Genomic DNA, 17125 nt, shown 5'->3' with positions numbered 1-17125 from the left:
AGAAATGTTCAAGGAGCAACTAAACTTTGAGCTCAAATCCAAGCATCCAGGATTAGAAGATTTTATCACCCAGATACTCTGTCTACTCACAAGGTCAGCAGTTTTCATGTGGGAAACTGAAGAGACCCACGTACCTATCGCAAATACTAAAATATCCTGTTGGAAAGCGGTGCTGCCAGCAGTACTGGTCATCTTCAGTGTGGAAAACCTTCTCCTTGTGCTTCTCTGAGGAGATGTGGCCCTGCCACTGCTTCTCACTGTTACAGTTCTTCCCACACATCCAGCAGTGGAAGTCCACCTAGAGTGCACGGAAGACACGCATCCCGTCAGTGGCTGCTGTCTGTGTGGCCCCGACGGGTCACATGTGTTCAGGCACCAGAACAACTAGAAACGACCCCACCTAAGACCCAGACTCTACTCTTGGGGAGCCCGTCCAGTGGGGGAAGCTGGGTGAGAACATAAAACTCAAAGTCAAAAGCAGGACCAAGGAGACGGCCAGCACACAGGAAGCAGAGAGCTGGGGGCGATGGACTGGGCCAGGGGTCCAGGCAGTCTCTGGCAAGGAGCTGGTGTGCAAACAAGGGAGTCTGTCGGCAGGACAAGGGGCCAGGTTCAAACAAGGATTCCGGGGAGGATTAATACCATGAGGGAAAGCAGAGAGGATGTGAAAACCCAGGACTCGCCCACTGCAGAAGGATGAGCAACTCGATCCTTGCACGTGAACTGAGCCCCTACTATGGGCCAGGACTTGTGCCAGGGGCCAGGGAAGTACACGTGCTGGGAAGACACCACCCTGGGGGCAGAGACCCACACATTAGGAACCCTGTGCTTCCACATAAGCAAACATGCAGTGTTTGAGTAGTACTGACTATTTCCCAAATGCCCTGTAACGCTGGGTAAGGACAGGTTCGCAGAGACGGGTCAACCTCATGACCCAGCAAGTTGGGGTGACCCTGGCTCTGGAAACCCTGGTAGTACTTAAGAAAAGGTGGTGAGGGGATCAGTGCTGAGCCTTGGCAGAGAAAGCAGAGTTCACAGGGCGTATCATGCACAAAGACGTGTCCATGAGCCGCATCTGAATGACTCAGTACGGAGAGGGGACAAAAAACAAAACAAGAAACAAGGAGCCGAGTAACGCATACGCCTGTTAGTTTAAAAACAACATGGCAGGCAGAGCAATAGGTTAGGAATAAACAGTCCAAGATGTGTAAACATGGCCTGGAAAATATACACTGGATCTGGTCCCTCTGGGAAAGGGGGACAACCGGGGTTCCAACTTTATCTGTGACATTTTATTTACTTTACAGAAGCAAACACAACAAACTAACGTCGGTTCACCTGGGATGGTGGGCTCAAGACAGTCATTATACTACCCCCTTCACTGTTTTGAAACATTTAAAAGACAGACAAAACAGTAAAAGACCACAGGTGACTAAATGTCTCTGTAGAACCCAAAGGCAGAGGCCAGACTGCAGGACGGTGATAAGAGAACAAGAGGACTTGGGGGAGGGGGGATCCCACATTTCCTGAGCACTTTCCGTGGCCCAGCACTGGGATAAACCCGCAGGCTCATCACACTTCGTGGCTCCAACACAAGCAGCCCCCTCAGAGACGTTCAGTAACCTGCCCAGTGTCACAGGCTAGTAAGGAGAGGGAAGCAGGACTCAGACTCACAATTTCCTGGCTCCAGAGTTGGAAAGAAGATCCAGGAAAGCCATTTTTAGGATGAAGAGACTTAAAAACAGTGGAGAGCCAGCACGGAGAGAAGATGGAGATAAGGGGGAGGGCAGAGCGGGGGCGAGGGAGCCAGATTTTGGAGAAGGTGGGAAAGAAAAGAAAGGCCTGGAAGCAAAGGTGAGGGGCACCAACCTTGGGTACTTACAGTGACTTCCGCGTAATCGGTCGGCATGTGAATTTGTTTTCCATTTTCTTTGTTTGACTGACTGGCTACATCATCGCTTTTCTCGTTTTTTTGGCTCTTTAGCCAGAGTTCATAAAACTGCTCCATATCTTGTACTAAAGAAAAATGAACTCCTTTCAGCAGCAAATATTTAAATACGCCATTTAAATACACACAAGAACACACACTCTTTTGGTATCAGTCGGTGCAATTTTCAAAAGAAATTTGAGAGGTCTCAATGGAAACTGATCGTATTTAGACACGGAGAGACAGTCCATTTCCAGACTCTCAGGGGTAAGAACCAAGTTCAGGACTGTAAGACCACAAAAGTAGTTTTCTTTTATTTTGTTAATAGTTAGTTTTCAAGATTAACTCCCCCTTGCATTTGCAAGACACTATGGGGGTGTTTAAAATTCAGAAACCATTTCAAGGGCATTGCTGAAAAGGAAAGCCTCGGCACGGCTTCACGATGCCCCACGTTAAACACTTGCTACTGCTGCTGTAACCACACAGGCTACTTACACAGCTCCTCACTGTCTACTGAGAAACCTACTGTTAAGGACCGAGATTCTGACCCTGATGGGAGCCTGTCAGTTGAGCCACAGTCCCAGAAGACCGACATGCTGGGGTGCAACTTACAACAACACAGCCATGACCAGGTGCTGGGCAGTGGCTGCAAGCTACTGGAACAAGTGTAGCTGGCATTACCGTCAAGCGATAAAACCTCGGTTTCTCAACCTCAGCACCGCCAACGTTCTGATCCAGAAAACTCTTCGCTGTCGGTGGCAACCTTGTGCATGTAGGATGTTTAACAACACCCTTAGCCTCTACCCACTAGCTGCCAGTAGCACAGCCCTACAAGTCATGACAATGTCCAGACGTTGCCAAGTGTCCCCAAGGGGAGAGAGGTGTGTGTGTGGCAAAATCCATCCCCAGTTGAGAGCCACTGAGTTTAAAAAAAAATCTGGTAATGAGGATCTGGTCAAAACTCGGCTTTACTGCCTGCCTAAGTGTTTCTAAGATTAGAGGTAAACTAGGAAATTCTTCTTCCTTCAGACCAGTGGTAGCAGGAATCACTGCAAGAGCCCTGATTTGCAAGGACACCTTCAGTAAGGCCCAAGTCTATGTCCCCACTCCAAGCAAGAAGGAGTCCTGTCCACACAAGTCACTGCATTTTTACATGGTTGAAATACGATAGGTGACATGCTTAAATCAGATGGCTTCTTGTAATCCAGAGATCACAGATCTTAAGCAGTCGGTAAATTTCCATCAGTTTACTTAAGACTGAAGAACAATAATCCTGGTAGCAAAACCTTTTCTGGCTGGAAGTTAAAGTTTGTCTGAGGCTCCTCTCAAAGGCTCTCACAATAAACCTGACGTTTGACTAAGACAAACATTCTCTCCTCGGGCCTTTGAATCTGGGCCTGTTCTACCAGTAAGGGCTCCTTGAAGAGACCTCCAATTATAACCTGATTAATTCAGGGGTGACAGTTCACAAAAGGAGCTCACGGAAGGACTGAACTTCCCCAGACCATGAGTCACGCCTATGACATCAGAGGATGCTGACCTATGTATTTGTATCTGAATCTGACCTAAGCAAACATGATCGGAGGTCAGACTCTGCTTCACTGATAAAATGGTATAATGGTTTAGAACGCAGACTGCTTTCTGTGTGCACAGTAAGTTGGCATATTTACAGAGAGGAAAGAGACTTTCAGGCAAGCTAGATTTCACGGGTGTCGAGGCCACGGTTAATCATCAACTTACTCCCGTTCTCTTTCATGTAGGTCCACACTTCTCGTTCCTCAGGACTGTGAGCAAAGGAACAGTTTCCAACATACTGACATTTTTTCCCAGAAGCAATATGATTGCACAGCTGTATTAGAAAAACAGGAACATGCTTTAAGACAGAGTACACTTAGTAAAACTGCCTACTTTTTACATTTAAGCAAAATAAATATTATTATCCATGCTGATGCCGAGAACATAATTTTAAAAGGAGATTAATTTGCTTCTATTCAAATTGACTATAAGCCCCCAATACATGAGATGATATTAAGCTTTCTGTCTCAAAACTTTTCAAAAGAAAATTTCCAAAAGAAAGTTAAGTATGAAACTGGAATATGGAACATTTTCTTACAAGGAAGTGTCAACAAACTCACTGATTCAGAGCATCTGCTTTTAACACAGCAGAACATTTTATCTCTGCAGTGCAAGTCTCTGGCCCCCTCAGTCTGAAGGATCCTACTCTCCCCTACCTGACACCCAGGATGCCTCCCTGTCAGCGCTTGGGAAGCGATAAAGAAACTGCAGACTCCTCCAAAGGTACTAAACAGTGTCAGAAAAAATCTCTCGGACATCTACTTATCACCAATACTGGCAGCTAATCCTGGCCATCGTTCACTAGCTATGCGTTGTTCAAAGACAATTATTCCACTAACCAGGCCATCCAGTTATACAGCGTTCAAATAATACCTCTTCTGGTTATTTGCATTTTTACTTTACAGAGTAAATACAGTGTACTGGTAGGAAAATAAAGTGAGAGCAATCAGCAGAACACAGACTCCTAAGACCCGTGACTATTAAGAACTAGGAAAACCGCCGTCACCAAGAGCTCAGTCTTAGGTATCATCAATGTACTTGTCTTTATAGAGCATAAATCCTAGTACAATTAATTGTTAGCCTATTTTAATTTATCCGTGTTTCAACAGGAGTTGGCCCTATCTATTAGTTTACGTAATAGTAGATGCTTAGCATTGACTTTTACTAAAAATCAAGAAGCAGTCAACACTTAACACTGCTCCTTTCCTCCCTCGGACCAACGTCAGGGACCCCCACCCCTGCAACCCTTACAATTTTCTGCATGAAGTCAATAGTCAACAAAACATTCTTGTGATAGACTGTATTATATTCTTTTCCCAGTCAATCCCCAATAAGTACTTAGGTATTACTAGGTAGACATTTACCATCGTCTTTCAAAACTCAACGATAAGGAGCAGGGAGAAGAGAAAATAAAGGAGAAGGCCGCTCTGTGCTGGGTTTTTACACAACACCATCTCCTGTATCTTCCCTAGGATGCAATTATTCTCATTTACAGATGAGCAAACTGAGGCTGAGTAACTTGCCCTTCGGGCAGACTCTGAAGCACATGCTCTCTCCACCTCACCACACTGTCTACGCACATACAAACACAGAGTACTATTTCTTCTTTTAGAAAAAGGATCCCTTAGCAATACCTAGTATGGTAGGAAAAAGAGGAAATAAGCTCCTGTAACATTGCAAGGTAGAACACCATGTACAAGATAAGAGAATAATCAGTGGTCCTAGGCAGCTGCCTCATGAGCTAGAATTGTTCCCAGTGGTCTTAGCAAAGTTTTGAGGAATACGCCCATAATCTCCACTATCTTTTGAAGCACAAAGATATCAATGGTTCCAATAAACCTTCCTCCCCTCCCACATAACCCACGGATTAAATCACCCAAATCTGGGGCTGAAACCACTGTGGATAAACACAAACACACCACCTCCTTCAAAGACTGTCCTTATAACTTGTATAAGTTTTACAAAAAGCAAGGTACCCTGGGTGATGGGAAATTAACCCTCCTCTTCCTCAACTCTCTGGCAATTGGGAGAGGGAGCCTCATTACATGGGGATTCTGCAATCCACCTGCACCGCTTCTCTGGGCAAAAGGCTCTCTCCATACTTCCTCCGCTGCGGCAGAAAATTTCCGCCCTGTCAGCTCCAAGTGTCCCTTGCACAGTGAAATCCCTCCAGACCCTCTCTCTTGTGAAGAGGCAAGTTGGGCCAGCTCCAGGGCTCTGCCCAGACAATCATCTTTAAGACCACGTAAGGCACCAGGGGGACCAAGTTGAAACGTGCTACCTAGTGAGTGAAATGCTACCCACACATTAAGTTGGTCTGGTGTTTTCATTCTAAGGGCTTTTGAGGAACATATTGCTCTAACATGGAGCGTTTTTCCTTTGGGTTACTTCAAGAAAATCCTATAATGTTGGGCATCCTTTAGTGAGCATCCATTGCTTCAGTGAAAGAAACAGGCGTGATAAAAATAACTCATCAACAGCATCCATAATAATACGGAAGGCCCTGGGTTTGACAGCAAAGTTGAGGAATCAAATTTAAATGAAATTGTCTCCCATTTGCTCCCAAAGTAATTCATCTGGAAAATAAGCTGAGCCATGACCATCACTTTTCTCTAGTTCATTGTCTACTTACTTTTCCTCAGTAACTCATACGATTCCAATCAATCTAAAGACTGTCCCAGAACCACATAGTCAAAAGGGGAAGGAAAACGAAAGGACCACTTCGATTTCATTAACATGATGAGCATTATTTAAAGGGTACCAGTTTCCATCTGAATTACTACTACTTTCTAATGATTTGAAATGCCTAATAAAAAAAAAAGTGGCTTAAAAATTACGTATGTACATCAAACTGTAAAGGCATTTGTTTCTTTGTGGGGAGAGGACGGATGTTCATCCACTTCTTACGTTCAATAGACATCACTCTCATCGCACGACGATCTTTGGTCCACCTAAGAAAAATGGAGTTCAGAAAAAACAAAAACACACTGGCAAAGGCATAATATAAAGGGGCAGGTACAAAGTTTGTACCTAAAGGACCAGAGATTTTTTTCCTCAACCCTTCTAAAAGGAATGCCTTATGATTCTGTCATTTCATTTCCTGTCGATAATTATTAACAAACATTCCCTACGAATCCTAAACACGGAAATGATGAAATACAGGCAAAACACTTGAACTGTGTGCAGAATTCTTAGCTACTAAATTCTAAAAATCTCTTCCCTTTTGCTTTGCAATTATTCCTAAATTGTCTACTTTCCTTTGCTCTCTTCAAAGTCTTAATCTTTTTTCTTATATGCATGATTTTACACCCATGAAACAGATCATTAGGATCAGGCACTATTTCCACACACACACTACTTACGAATGCCTTGCTTTTGCACTACAATATTTTCTGTTTTTGTCTGGTTCAATGACTTGACCATTTCTCAGACACTGAGCACATACAAATTTTATCTTCATGTTAAGGGATCCAGGCATTATTTGATTGCCAAGTACCTTAAATAATTAAAAGATCAGTTTTAATTTAACAGAAAACCAGTTTTCTAAGAACACAATCACCATGCATTTTTTTTCATAATAGCATACAATTTCCGTTTTTGTCTGGTTTGATGATTTGACCACTATATATATATGATCTGATACCTAAAATCTCCAGTTCTCCACCCAAATGCAAGAGAATATGATAAAAGCAGATTACAGATGCCAAACCTCAATTTATGAAAGTCAGCTTTGGAGTTAATGACTAGGATTTTTGGCAGGGAGGGGAAGGAGGGTAGTTGGGTAAAGCAGTTTGGCTGGGCGATAAGCAAAACTACAAACACAATCCACCTTCCTTATTCCAAGGATCCCCACAGCGAGAGACCCCAACTGTTTCGCCAATTAAGCTGAATAAGAAAACTGTATCCTACGGTCTTTTATTGGCCATGCCACTCGGCCTGCAGGATCTTAGTTCCCCAACCAGGGATCGAAACCGTGCCCCCTGCAGTGGAAGCACAGAGTCCTAACCACTGGACCTCCGGGGAATTCCCTATCCTACATGCTTGGTGGGTATTATGGGATGCCTTTTTTTCTTTTATATGATCAACTAAAATTCAGAATTTTTTTTTCACATTAAGAATTACTCAACTGGGGCTTCCCTGATGGCACAGTGGTTAAGAATCCGACTGCCAATGCAGGGGACACAGGTTCGAGCCCTGGTCCAGGAAGATCCCACATGCCACGGAGCAACTAAGCCCATGCACCACAACTACTGAGCCTGTGCTCTAGAGCCCGCGAGTCACAACTACTGAGCCCACATGCCACAACTACTGAGCCCGTGCGCCTACAGCCCATGCTCTGCAACAAGAGAAGCCACTGCGATGAGAAGCCCGTGTACTGCAACGAAGAGTAGCCCCCCGCTCGCCGCAACTTGAGAAAGCCCGCGCGCAGCAACGAAGACCCAATGCAGCCAAAGATAAATAAATAAATAACTAAATTTTAAAAAAATTAATCAACTCAATAAACTTTAAGAAAGTAACTGGACTGTATGTAAGTTTTAACTGCATCTGCCGACAACTAACATCAATTAGGCCGTTCCAGAAAGGATCCCAAATGCAGAAAGTACACAGGAAAAAATACCTGAGCTCCAGGTACGTTTGCTTCCAAATTTTGCCAATATCGTTTAGATTCCTGGGCAATAGCATCATGCGAGATACCTGGGAAACGCAGAAGCCTTTTTTTAGGTCCTCTACACAATAACGGGCCACCAATCTAGGCACAGTCAGACTCGATTCTTTAACTAACCCCACCTGGCATAATCTGTTGCCAAGAATGAACATCACATTATTCCTTCAAAATGGAATATTTACAAATATAGCTCTTGGTGTCTTCCGAGGAATCTTTCTTCCTCACAATTCCGTACTTCATACATGAACTTGTATCAGCAATTACTTATACAAGACCACACTCAAAACAGGCCACTCTAAAGATGAAGTGACTACATGGTTTAAAGCTCAGGATAAAATCAACAGTGTTGCCACACCAAGTTGTTGGAGAAGGGTCTCCAATACCACTTCATAAACCCTGACGCTCTTGGGGAGACATTTCTCAATCACACACAAACCTACTTGTTTCATTTTGCAATATCCAGACTTTCAATTCTACAAGACTGTGTGCATAAAAGCACTCGTCTTCCCTTAAACAGCCATATCGAACCTCATGTCGGCATAAATCAAGCTGACATTGACCATGAAAAGAACGTATTTTGGAGTATTTTACTGTTGTCTCTCGCAAAATGTGGACAAGGCACCTAAGAGGAAAAGGGAGTGACACTTTACTATTGTTCTGCCATAGCTTTAAAAGAAATGTACATACACATATAAAATGTAAAGTTCTAGACTGAAAATACATGTTAAATCTTTATCAGAAAAAATAAATCACTGTATGCAATTGTTTTACTGGGGAGGGGAGGGGATAATTATATGTTAGGCTATAAAATACCTAAATCCATGTCATGAGAAGCTATAAATCAGTATTGCTTTTCTGTATTAAATTCCAATTAAATAATTCATTTAAAAATTCTCAGCAAAACCTATCAGCCATTTAAAAATAGTCACCATCTTTCAAAACAACAACAAAAGGAGAGGGGGAATGCCTGAGCGGATACTACTCCGGTTTTATTTAGATCTAAAAAGAGACTCTGTGTTGTCACTATAAAAATTAGAAACTACCAACATACTTATTGTCTTCAAACTCATGCTTTGTAACCGGATGAGAACAAGAAGTAGAATTATCTTTGTTTCTTTTACTTATCATTCTAGGCTTATGATCAAAACATTTCTGAAACAGAGAAGAAGAATTATCATGAAAACATAATATGAGATAGAACTTCCGTGCCATGCTTATGATGTACATACCTATACATTACAATGCTTACACCAAATAACACTCAGTAAGTACGAAGTCTTAACAGTATTCTTTTGGATAATAGCAGTGGCTACCATTGCTGAGCAGATGCTTTATCATATGGCAGGACCAGAGCTAAGTACTTGATACTTCTGGGCTTGCGGGTAGGAAGCTACCACCAATTTCACGGCAGAAAGTAAGGTATGGATAAAGTACCTCACAAAGGAATATAAATTCTCCAAGATGCTCTTGGAGCAGTTTGAACACGCTAAGGTTGATCTTTCCGTTGCCACCAAAGAAAGCCTCCCTGCTGAATGCTCCCTTTCGCTCTAGCGTCCAGACATCTATCTCTTCCTGGCAATAAGCGAATGTGCAGTGGCCCAAATATCTACATTCCTCCTCGGCAGCAACATCTAGAAAGACAGGGAATTAAAAGACATTTAAAATGCAGACCGTTGTTTTTTCAAAGCCAATGAATATTAAACACGCTTAGGGAGACTTCCCTGGTAGAGCAGTGGTTAAGAATCCGCCTGCCAGGGCTTCCCTGGTGGCGCAGTGGTTGAGAGTCCGCCTGCCGATGCAGGGGACGCGGGATCGTGCCCCGGTCCGGGAAGATCCCACATGCCACGGAGTGGCTGGGCCCGTGAGCCATGGCCGTTGAGCCTGTGCGTCCGGAGCCTGTGCTCCCCAATGGGAGAGGCCACAACAGTGAGAGGCCCGCGTACCACAAAAAAACCCCAAAAAACAAAAAGCAAGAATCCGCCTGCCAACGCAGGGGACACAGTTTCCATCCCTGGTCCGGGAAGATCCCACATGCCGCAGAGCAACTAAGCCCGTGTGCCACAACTACTAAGCCTGCGCTCTAGAGCCCACGAGCCACAACTACTGAAGCCCACGTGCCACAACTACTGAAGCCCGCGCACCTAGAGCCCGTGTTCTGCAACAAGAGGAGTTATCGCAATGAGAGAAGCCCGCGCACCTCAACAAAGAGTAGCCCCCGCTCGCCGCAACTAGAGAAGGCCCACACGCAGCAACAAAGACCCAATGCAGCCAAAAATAAATAAATAAATGAATGAATTTATAACAACAACAACAAAATATCAGAAAAGTTTTTTTTTTTTTTTTTAAAAACAACACGCTTAGGGCATCACTTGAATTTTTATAACAATTCATGGATAGCTTCAAACCATGATACGCATATTACAATGTAGGGATGGTATTAACTCTTAAAAAAGAAACCAAAAAACCAGCAACACAATTCTAAATTATTTTTATTTCAGACAGGGAAAAAAAAAAGCCTTGATACCCGGATGTACGCCACCTAAGTTTCAAAAGTCATTTAGGTACATTCAAAGCTCGTTCAGGTGAAGTGGTCTGATAAAAATGAAAATACTAAGTTCTCTCAAAAACAACTTAAAAGAGCAACATTTTCAAAGCCTTAGTTCAGTGTTCTGAACTAAGACCATGTCAGACAACCCAAAGTTTGAGACAGTTTTCTGTTTAAAACCTGGGGAAATCCCCATTTCCATAAATAACTATAAAACACCCACAAGACAGCAAGTTAAAAACAAAGGTGAAAATGATATAAAAAATACTAATGTCTCAATCCAAGGAACTTTCTGTTAACTATCTAAAACATTTTTAATTACAGTAATACTGGAACCATTATAACAAATGTAGCAAATCATTTCCCGCTTAGGCGATGTACGCCAATTAAGTAATTATAGCATATACCTTTACATATGTAATAAGGTCCTTCGTAATTTGTTTTTGTTGGTCTTGGACGTATTTTTTTCCATGATTTATCTTCAACATTCTTTATCCTACCAATTAAAATATCTTTCTTACATTTATGATCTATATTAGCATGGTAAGTGAAATCCATTAACTTAGGGCCTGAAAAAGATGTAAAAAGGATTGCTCATATGCACAAAAAGTATCATTTCATTTTACAGGCACATTTATAAGCAGATGTGAGCAGATGGATTATGATTATTAAATGCCCATTTAAAAATCCCATCTTCATAACCCCCAAATGTAAACAAGCTATGGAAGTAACTTTTGCCTTTCGTGCTGTTTGTCAGACAAAACAAAGATCAGGACAAAACACCAGTCTTCCCAAAACATAACCCTTATTTAACTATTAGCATAGGAGTTTTGATGGCTTTTAAAGGTAAAGAACCATTTAAAAAAGCAACTAAGAAAGAAAATTAACTTGGGTCGGGTTTAGAATAAATTGTGTTCGTATCACGTGACTTAGGGGTAAAGATATGAAATAATCCAACAGAAAGTACTTTAATTTTCACAAACATTATGGTCAGGTAAATATTCTACTCCATATGATTCTATACATAAAATTTTATCAAAGGAGAGCAGCGGCCTATCCTATTAGACTCCAAAGGTCCCTAATCAATAACTGCTGCTTCTTTAGAAAGAACTCAGAGATTGAAGAATCATAAGGGCTGGTGTTTCCACAGGTATCTACAAATTCCTAAGAACTCTCAGGTTACTGACTGCTTTAATCCTGTCTGCTCCTTTGTTTGGTCCTGACCTGATTTTACGAAACAGATCTGGCAAGCTTGTCTCAGTTCATGGGTTCCTTCAAGGGGATGTCTTGGGGTCACTGAAGAAGGTGGTTTAGTTACTGCACTTCCAAAAAAGTTTCCGAAGTCATTCCTAGGGTGACTTGACATTCCCAGGAAACTCTCAGAAGCAAACAAACTGCCTGGTCCATTCATCTGCAAGAAGAATTAAGAAAACAAAAAACAAAAAACAAAAAAAACAAAAAACAGCCAACAAATATTGCACTATCACTAAAGAAGGAAACAGATGCATCTGAAAAATAAGACATTCTGCACAGACTGAAGTTGGGACTATTCTGTCCTTACTGCGTTTCTATTTAAAAACCATTTCCTTCTACATTTTCCTCTCTTTTGGGTCTCTAGGCCCCTCCCCCACTTTTTTGGATGCTCCATGAGTTGTTATAAGTGACGGGTAGTTGTTCTGCTTCATCAGCCAACACGTTTTTCACGCCCTGATTTTGTATTTCCTTGTCGTTCAAGCTGTGCTAAAGCCTCTTACACTGCCTACGATTGTGATTAATTTGCTATGACAGATCCAGCCTTAAACACAAAGCATTTATTACTGGATGTTCCAGAAGAGTCTTATTTTAGCACTCTTTCCCACAGCACACACAGAACTTCAGGGAGATTGGTCACGTTCATTCAAATAACTCAGTTACTTAAGTAAAAGACCTATTTGCAATTTAAGCGACGTATTTACAAAAGAGGAAGTGGCACTTACAAGTAAAAGGGAAGAATTACTGTTGTTAAGCGGTGTTCCCTCTCTAGAAGTTGAGGTGGACAGATCTAAAATAATAAAAAAACTTCAACAGACCTTTTCATTCTAATCATGTAATAAGAACATCAGGGCTTAGTAGCTAACTGTGGCTTCCCACGTTATTTTCCCATCCCAATTCCAAGAAGGTTTCTTGCTCATGACTGACACCAAAGAGGGCTATGGAGTCTTTCCTCTCCTCTAGAAACCAAGGGCATAAATAACCCTTAGACAAACAAATTTAGATAAAAAGTGATTTTCAGAGACATAAGCTAAGGCAGGGCCTACCAAGTGGGACTGTTAAAAAGACTAAGAAAATAATTCGTATTCAAAATGGGAAAGGAGCCTCTCCTTTTGAAAATATGAAGCAGGAATTCATCATAACATTAAGAAAATCAATAAAGTTCAATTACTTTCTTTTTCTTAGTCTACCACTCAGTTACCTTCTCTCTGCCCTTCTGTGTCCCACAAATTTTAGTTTCTTCAGTTGTCAATCTTTAAATCAATTATTTTGATTTTTATCCCTTTAACCATAACAAAGCCTCACAAAAATATGAAGATTTTTTATTGTTATTGTTTAAAGTATATATTAAGCCTAGGATTACAGAAACAGGAGTCAGGCCAAAACCTCAGCAATCCCTTGCAAAACTAAGGCACCAGGCATACTTTGCTGAGCTCAATGGATGAAGCCTAAAATAAAATAGATGGACCTATTATCATTTTAAACACTGATTTTAAATTAGTCTTAACTAAGTATTGGCCTAGTTCAGAATTTAAAAGGATAACCTGTCTTCAAGACCCTTTAGATGGGGTATCCCTTTTTTAGAGAACACATTAAAAGTCATTTCCCCCCCCAAAACAATAGACACCCAGCTTAACAAACTATCCTATAAAAAAACCAGTGCCACATACATTCCTACTCTCAGGGCTTTGATTCTTGATCTCCACAATGGCACAGTTAAGTCCAGGTGAATTTAAAACAGGAGGGTTTAGATTTTAGAACTACAATGTATTTTCAGCTACAATAAAAATAATTCAAGTACCAACTATCTGGAGTTAGTTAACAGTCAAACCAAATTGTCTTTTTTAAAAAATGAACTGTAACTGTTTATATAAGTGGCTGGAGTCTTACCTCGTTTGGATTCGCTCATTGAAAATGAATTTAGAGAAGAACAGAAATCTTCTAAGGATGAAGTCAAAGGCGGATACAGCTCCGAGAAGGAGGGTGCAGGCGCGTACCTCGCACCGATGGGCAAGGCGCCCAAAAGAGACGCTGAGAAGGGGATGCTCGGAGCGACGCTGGCTGTTGGGAGGGGGCCTCTGACTAAGGCTGATGGCTGGAGAGGAAACAAGACCGGATTAAAGTCCATGAAACTCAGTTCCAAGCGGGCCAAACTGCTTTTAATATCAGCATATAAAAACAAATTACTTCACTGGGTGATTTTGTTACATAACAAAGTTGAAATCAATATCAAGACTCAGTGGCAGAATCCAAGCTACAGAGCTGATTTCTTCTCAAGCCTACTTTTTAAAAAGGATGGATATGTGATGTCTAATATTGCTGTAATCCAAATAAGACGTTCATGGTTCATTTTCAAAACTTCCATAGGATTCCCTACGTGAGAGCTGGCTTCATCAAAGAGGAACTGTGAGGATGTGTGTGGGGCTGGAGTGGAAGGAAGGGTGCTGAAGAGAAGGGAGCTGGAGCAGCCTGGAAAAGTGGGGACCATCTTTCTGGAGATGTGAATGTACACCTCACAAGAACAAATGGAACACTACCTTGCCCCTCCCCCACAGAGCGAGGATTTTTGGAGAGCTTCCATGTGCCTTATACTATGATAAATCATATACCATCTATTTAATCCTCCTAACCCTCTGAGATGTATCCTACTAGGGCTGCCACGGTACAGATGAGAAAACAGAGGGACTGAAAGGTGAAATAACCTGCCCAAGATCAAAGTGGTAGGAACCAACCCCTCATCTGTCTGCCTTTTACATCTCCTCTCTGTCAGCTCCACAGGGACATCGCTGGTTTCACCCACCCTGGAAACCAGCTCTGAGTTTCACCCCCCCATCATCATCCTACTGCTGCCACTATTTTAATATACTTCATGGCAGGAGTCAGTGAACTTTTCTATAAAGGGCTGGATATTAATATTGTAGGCTTTGTGGACTACATAGTCTCTGTTACAACTAGTCAACTCTGTTACTACAGTGTCATGAAATATTTTCAAGGGTCTTCAGATATTATTATTTTTTCTTTCAACCATGTAAAAATCTAAAAGCCATTCTTATTCCGTGGGCCATATAAAACAGGCAGCGGGCCAGATCAGGCCTGTGGACCAAAGTCTGCTGACACTTGCTTTATGATACATGGTTACAGGAGAATTATCCTTAAGGAATGAGAAGTCCTTAATCCATGAATTCATTTTGCCTTACATGTCAAATGCCTATTCTTTGTCAGAAAGTTAAATTTACCGTTTCCATAATATGTGATTCCTAGCATGCTTCCCTTTTTTATTTAAAGAAATGACCAAATTAGCCAGTTACCACTGGAAAACAACAAAAGTAATTTCCAAGAAACCCAAAGCTTACTCTATAGTCAATACTAAAAATATCTAGCAGGTTATACTACTAAGATTAAAAAAAAAAAAAAAAAGCCTGCCTTCAGAAGAAAGTAATCACACTGAAATTTACCATAACAGTTTCATTAGTTTCAGGTGCAGAATCAAGGAGGTCATCTATTTCATCTCCAAGGACCATATCTCCATCATCTAAAAACGCTTCCGGCATACTGAAGGGGATTTTTCCTCCATTTGCCAACACTGTCGATGGCAGAGAACTCTCTTCCACTTGCAGTGGCAAAACAGAAGTTAAGGGCATAATGGGAACTGAGGCCAGCTCATTTCCAACTTGGTGAGAAAAACTGGATGCAGGTATAGAAACAACAGGAACAGCTTCTTGCCTCGGAGCTAATAAATCTGTAACGTGGATGGACATGTACTCACTTATTTTCAGTGTATCTATGTAATACTAGTGTTAATAGACAACAACAGAAAAAATGAAGAGCTAGGTGAAAATACGAAAGCAATTATAAAAATAAATAGATACAACAGTGAAAGCAATTCAAATAAAAGAGTACAAGTAATCCTAAAAATAATTTGTTTTGCACAGGAATAGATATATTGACTTGTGAAAACTTCTCCTTCTTTCTCAAAACTCCTAGGCCCCTTTTGGATGGAGCTACTAGAGGGTGGTGAAGCCACAGCGGGTATCGAACGACTGCTCACTGACATCCAGTACTGTCACTCACTCACTGGCACATCCAGAGGCACAGAGGGGGTTTCTGAAGTTACTCTTGTTTTAATACTAATAACCACACAGCAATCTTATTTGACAACACTATAATGTACATAACGTCTGAGGCTGGCACTTTTCAGATGAAGAGGATGTGTGTGAAAACGTACCTGGCTCAATATCTTCCACAGAACAGTTCAAAGCCTAGAAATTAAACCAAATAATAGATCATAGTATTTTCAGGACTCTAAACCATAAAGCAAGCTATAAAACTCACTCTAGGAGAGCAATGCAGGTTCTCACATTTGACCTCCTTCCAATTAAGACAGAAATAAACAAAACATGTAAACCTTTGTAATACATGGCGTTAAGCGGTGCTGGCCTACTGGCACTTGCTTCTTGCGGCCCAGTATTTCTCAAAGGATGGTCAGGAGCCTTCTAGTTCCAGAGGGACTAGTCTAGCCACCACTCTCTCCCCAACTCACAGTGGCATCGTCACAGCTCTAAGAAGACTTACCTTTAAAGAACAACTTGTTAATTATGTTTAACCCAATGACTCCTAAAATTAGTATGTGGCCCTGACCCACTTTTTCTAATAAAACCTAACCTCTATTAAAATCCTGTAAAATGCTCCATTGGCCTTCAGGAAATGCTGATGGAGAGTAACAGATATTACTTGAGTTGTTTGTTTTCTTTTTCTAGGGCAGGAAGCTCTGGCCACTTCTGTGTTTGAGGAATAAAAAGGTCTCAAAATAGACACAAACCAAAAATATTAGAAAGAAAACTACTAATGCTTCTATCTTTTCTTCTTTTTTTTTTTTAATTACGATTCTTACAAGAGTAATAACCTTACCTTTGTAGCCCCATCCCCAGGAACTGTTTTTAGTGAGAGCTGAAAGAAAATTAAGAAGCTAATTTAAAACCAGAACTGACTCCAAGCTACAAAACAAAACAAATACCTTATGGAGAGAACTCCACCTTACCTCAGTTCTCACATATGCTTTTCTTATTTTAAATCCCAATTTCTGAGCTAGTTCTTGAGTTAGTTTTATTACATGTTCATCCTGAAAAAAGTGAGAATATACGATTAGTGGAGGGCTATATTT

The 17125-nt window shown here is 41.4% G+C and overlaps 1 protein-coding gene across 1 annotated transcript in view; it reads right to left on the bottom strand.

Moving 5' to 3' along the window:
• ZC3H7A (zinc finger CCCH-type containing 7A) overlaps positions 1-17125 on the bottom strand; it is a 34561-nt gene that overhangs the window by 1570 nt on the left and 15866 nt on the right. Inside the window, exons 6-22 of the mRNA XM_065892383.1 lie at positions 17003-17083; positions 16873-16911; positions 16190-16223; positions 15420-15703; positions 13855-14059; positions 12690-12754; positions 11938-12124; positions 11121-11282; positions 9603-9799; positions 9220-9320; positions 8609-8790; positions 8121-8197; positions 6865-6998; positions 6348-6453; positions 3668-3776; positions 1883-2016; positions 135-298 (exon numbers count right to left, since the gene is read on the bottom strand). Of these exons, the coding sequence (XP_065748455.1) occupies positions 135-298; positions 1883-2016; positions 3668-3776; positions 6348-6453; positions 6865-6998; positions 8121-8197; positions 8609-8790; positions 9220-9320; positions 9603-9799; positions 11121-11282; positions 11938-12124; positions 12690-12754; positions 13855-14059; positions 15420-15703; positions 16190-16223; positions 16873-16911; positions 17003-17083 (2261 nt within the window). The remainder of the gene's footprint in view (positions 1-134; positions 299-1882; positions 2017-3667; positions 3777-6347; positions 6454-6864; positions 6999-8120; positions 8198-8608; positions 8791-9219; positions 9321-9602; positions 9800-11120; positions 11283-11937; positions 12125-12689; positions 12755-13854; positions 14060-15419; positions 15704-16189; positions 16224-16872; positions 16912-17002; positions 17084-17125) is intronic.

This window comes from Phocoena phocoena, chromosome 15 (assembly GCF_963924675.1).
Source record: "Phocoena phocoena chromosome 15, mPhoPho1.1, whole genome shotgun sequence".
Taxonomy (NCBI): Eukaryota; Metazoa; Chordata; class Mammalia; order Artiodactyla; family Phocoenidae; genus Phocoena; species Phocoena phocoena.
The sequence above is the reverse complement of the archived record's forward strand: the minus strand, read 5'-3'. Positions and strand labels throughout refer to the sequence as shown.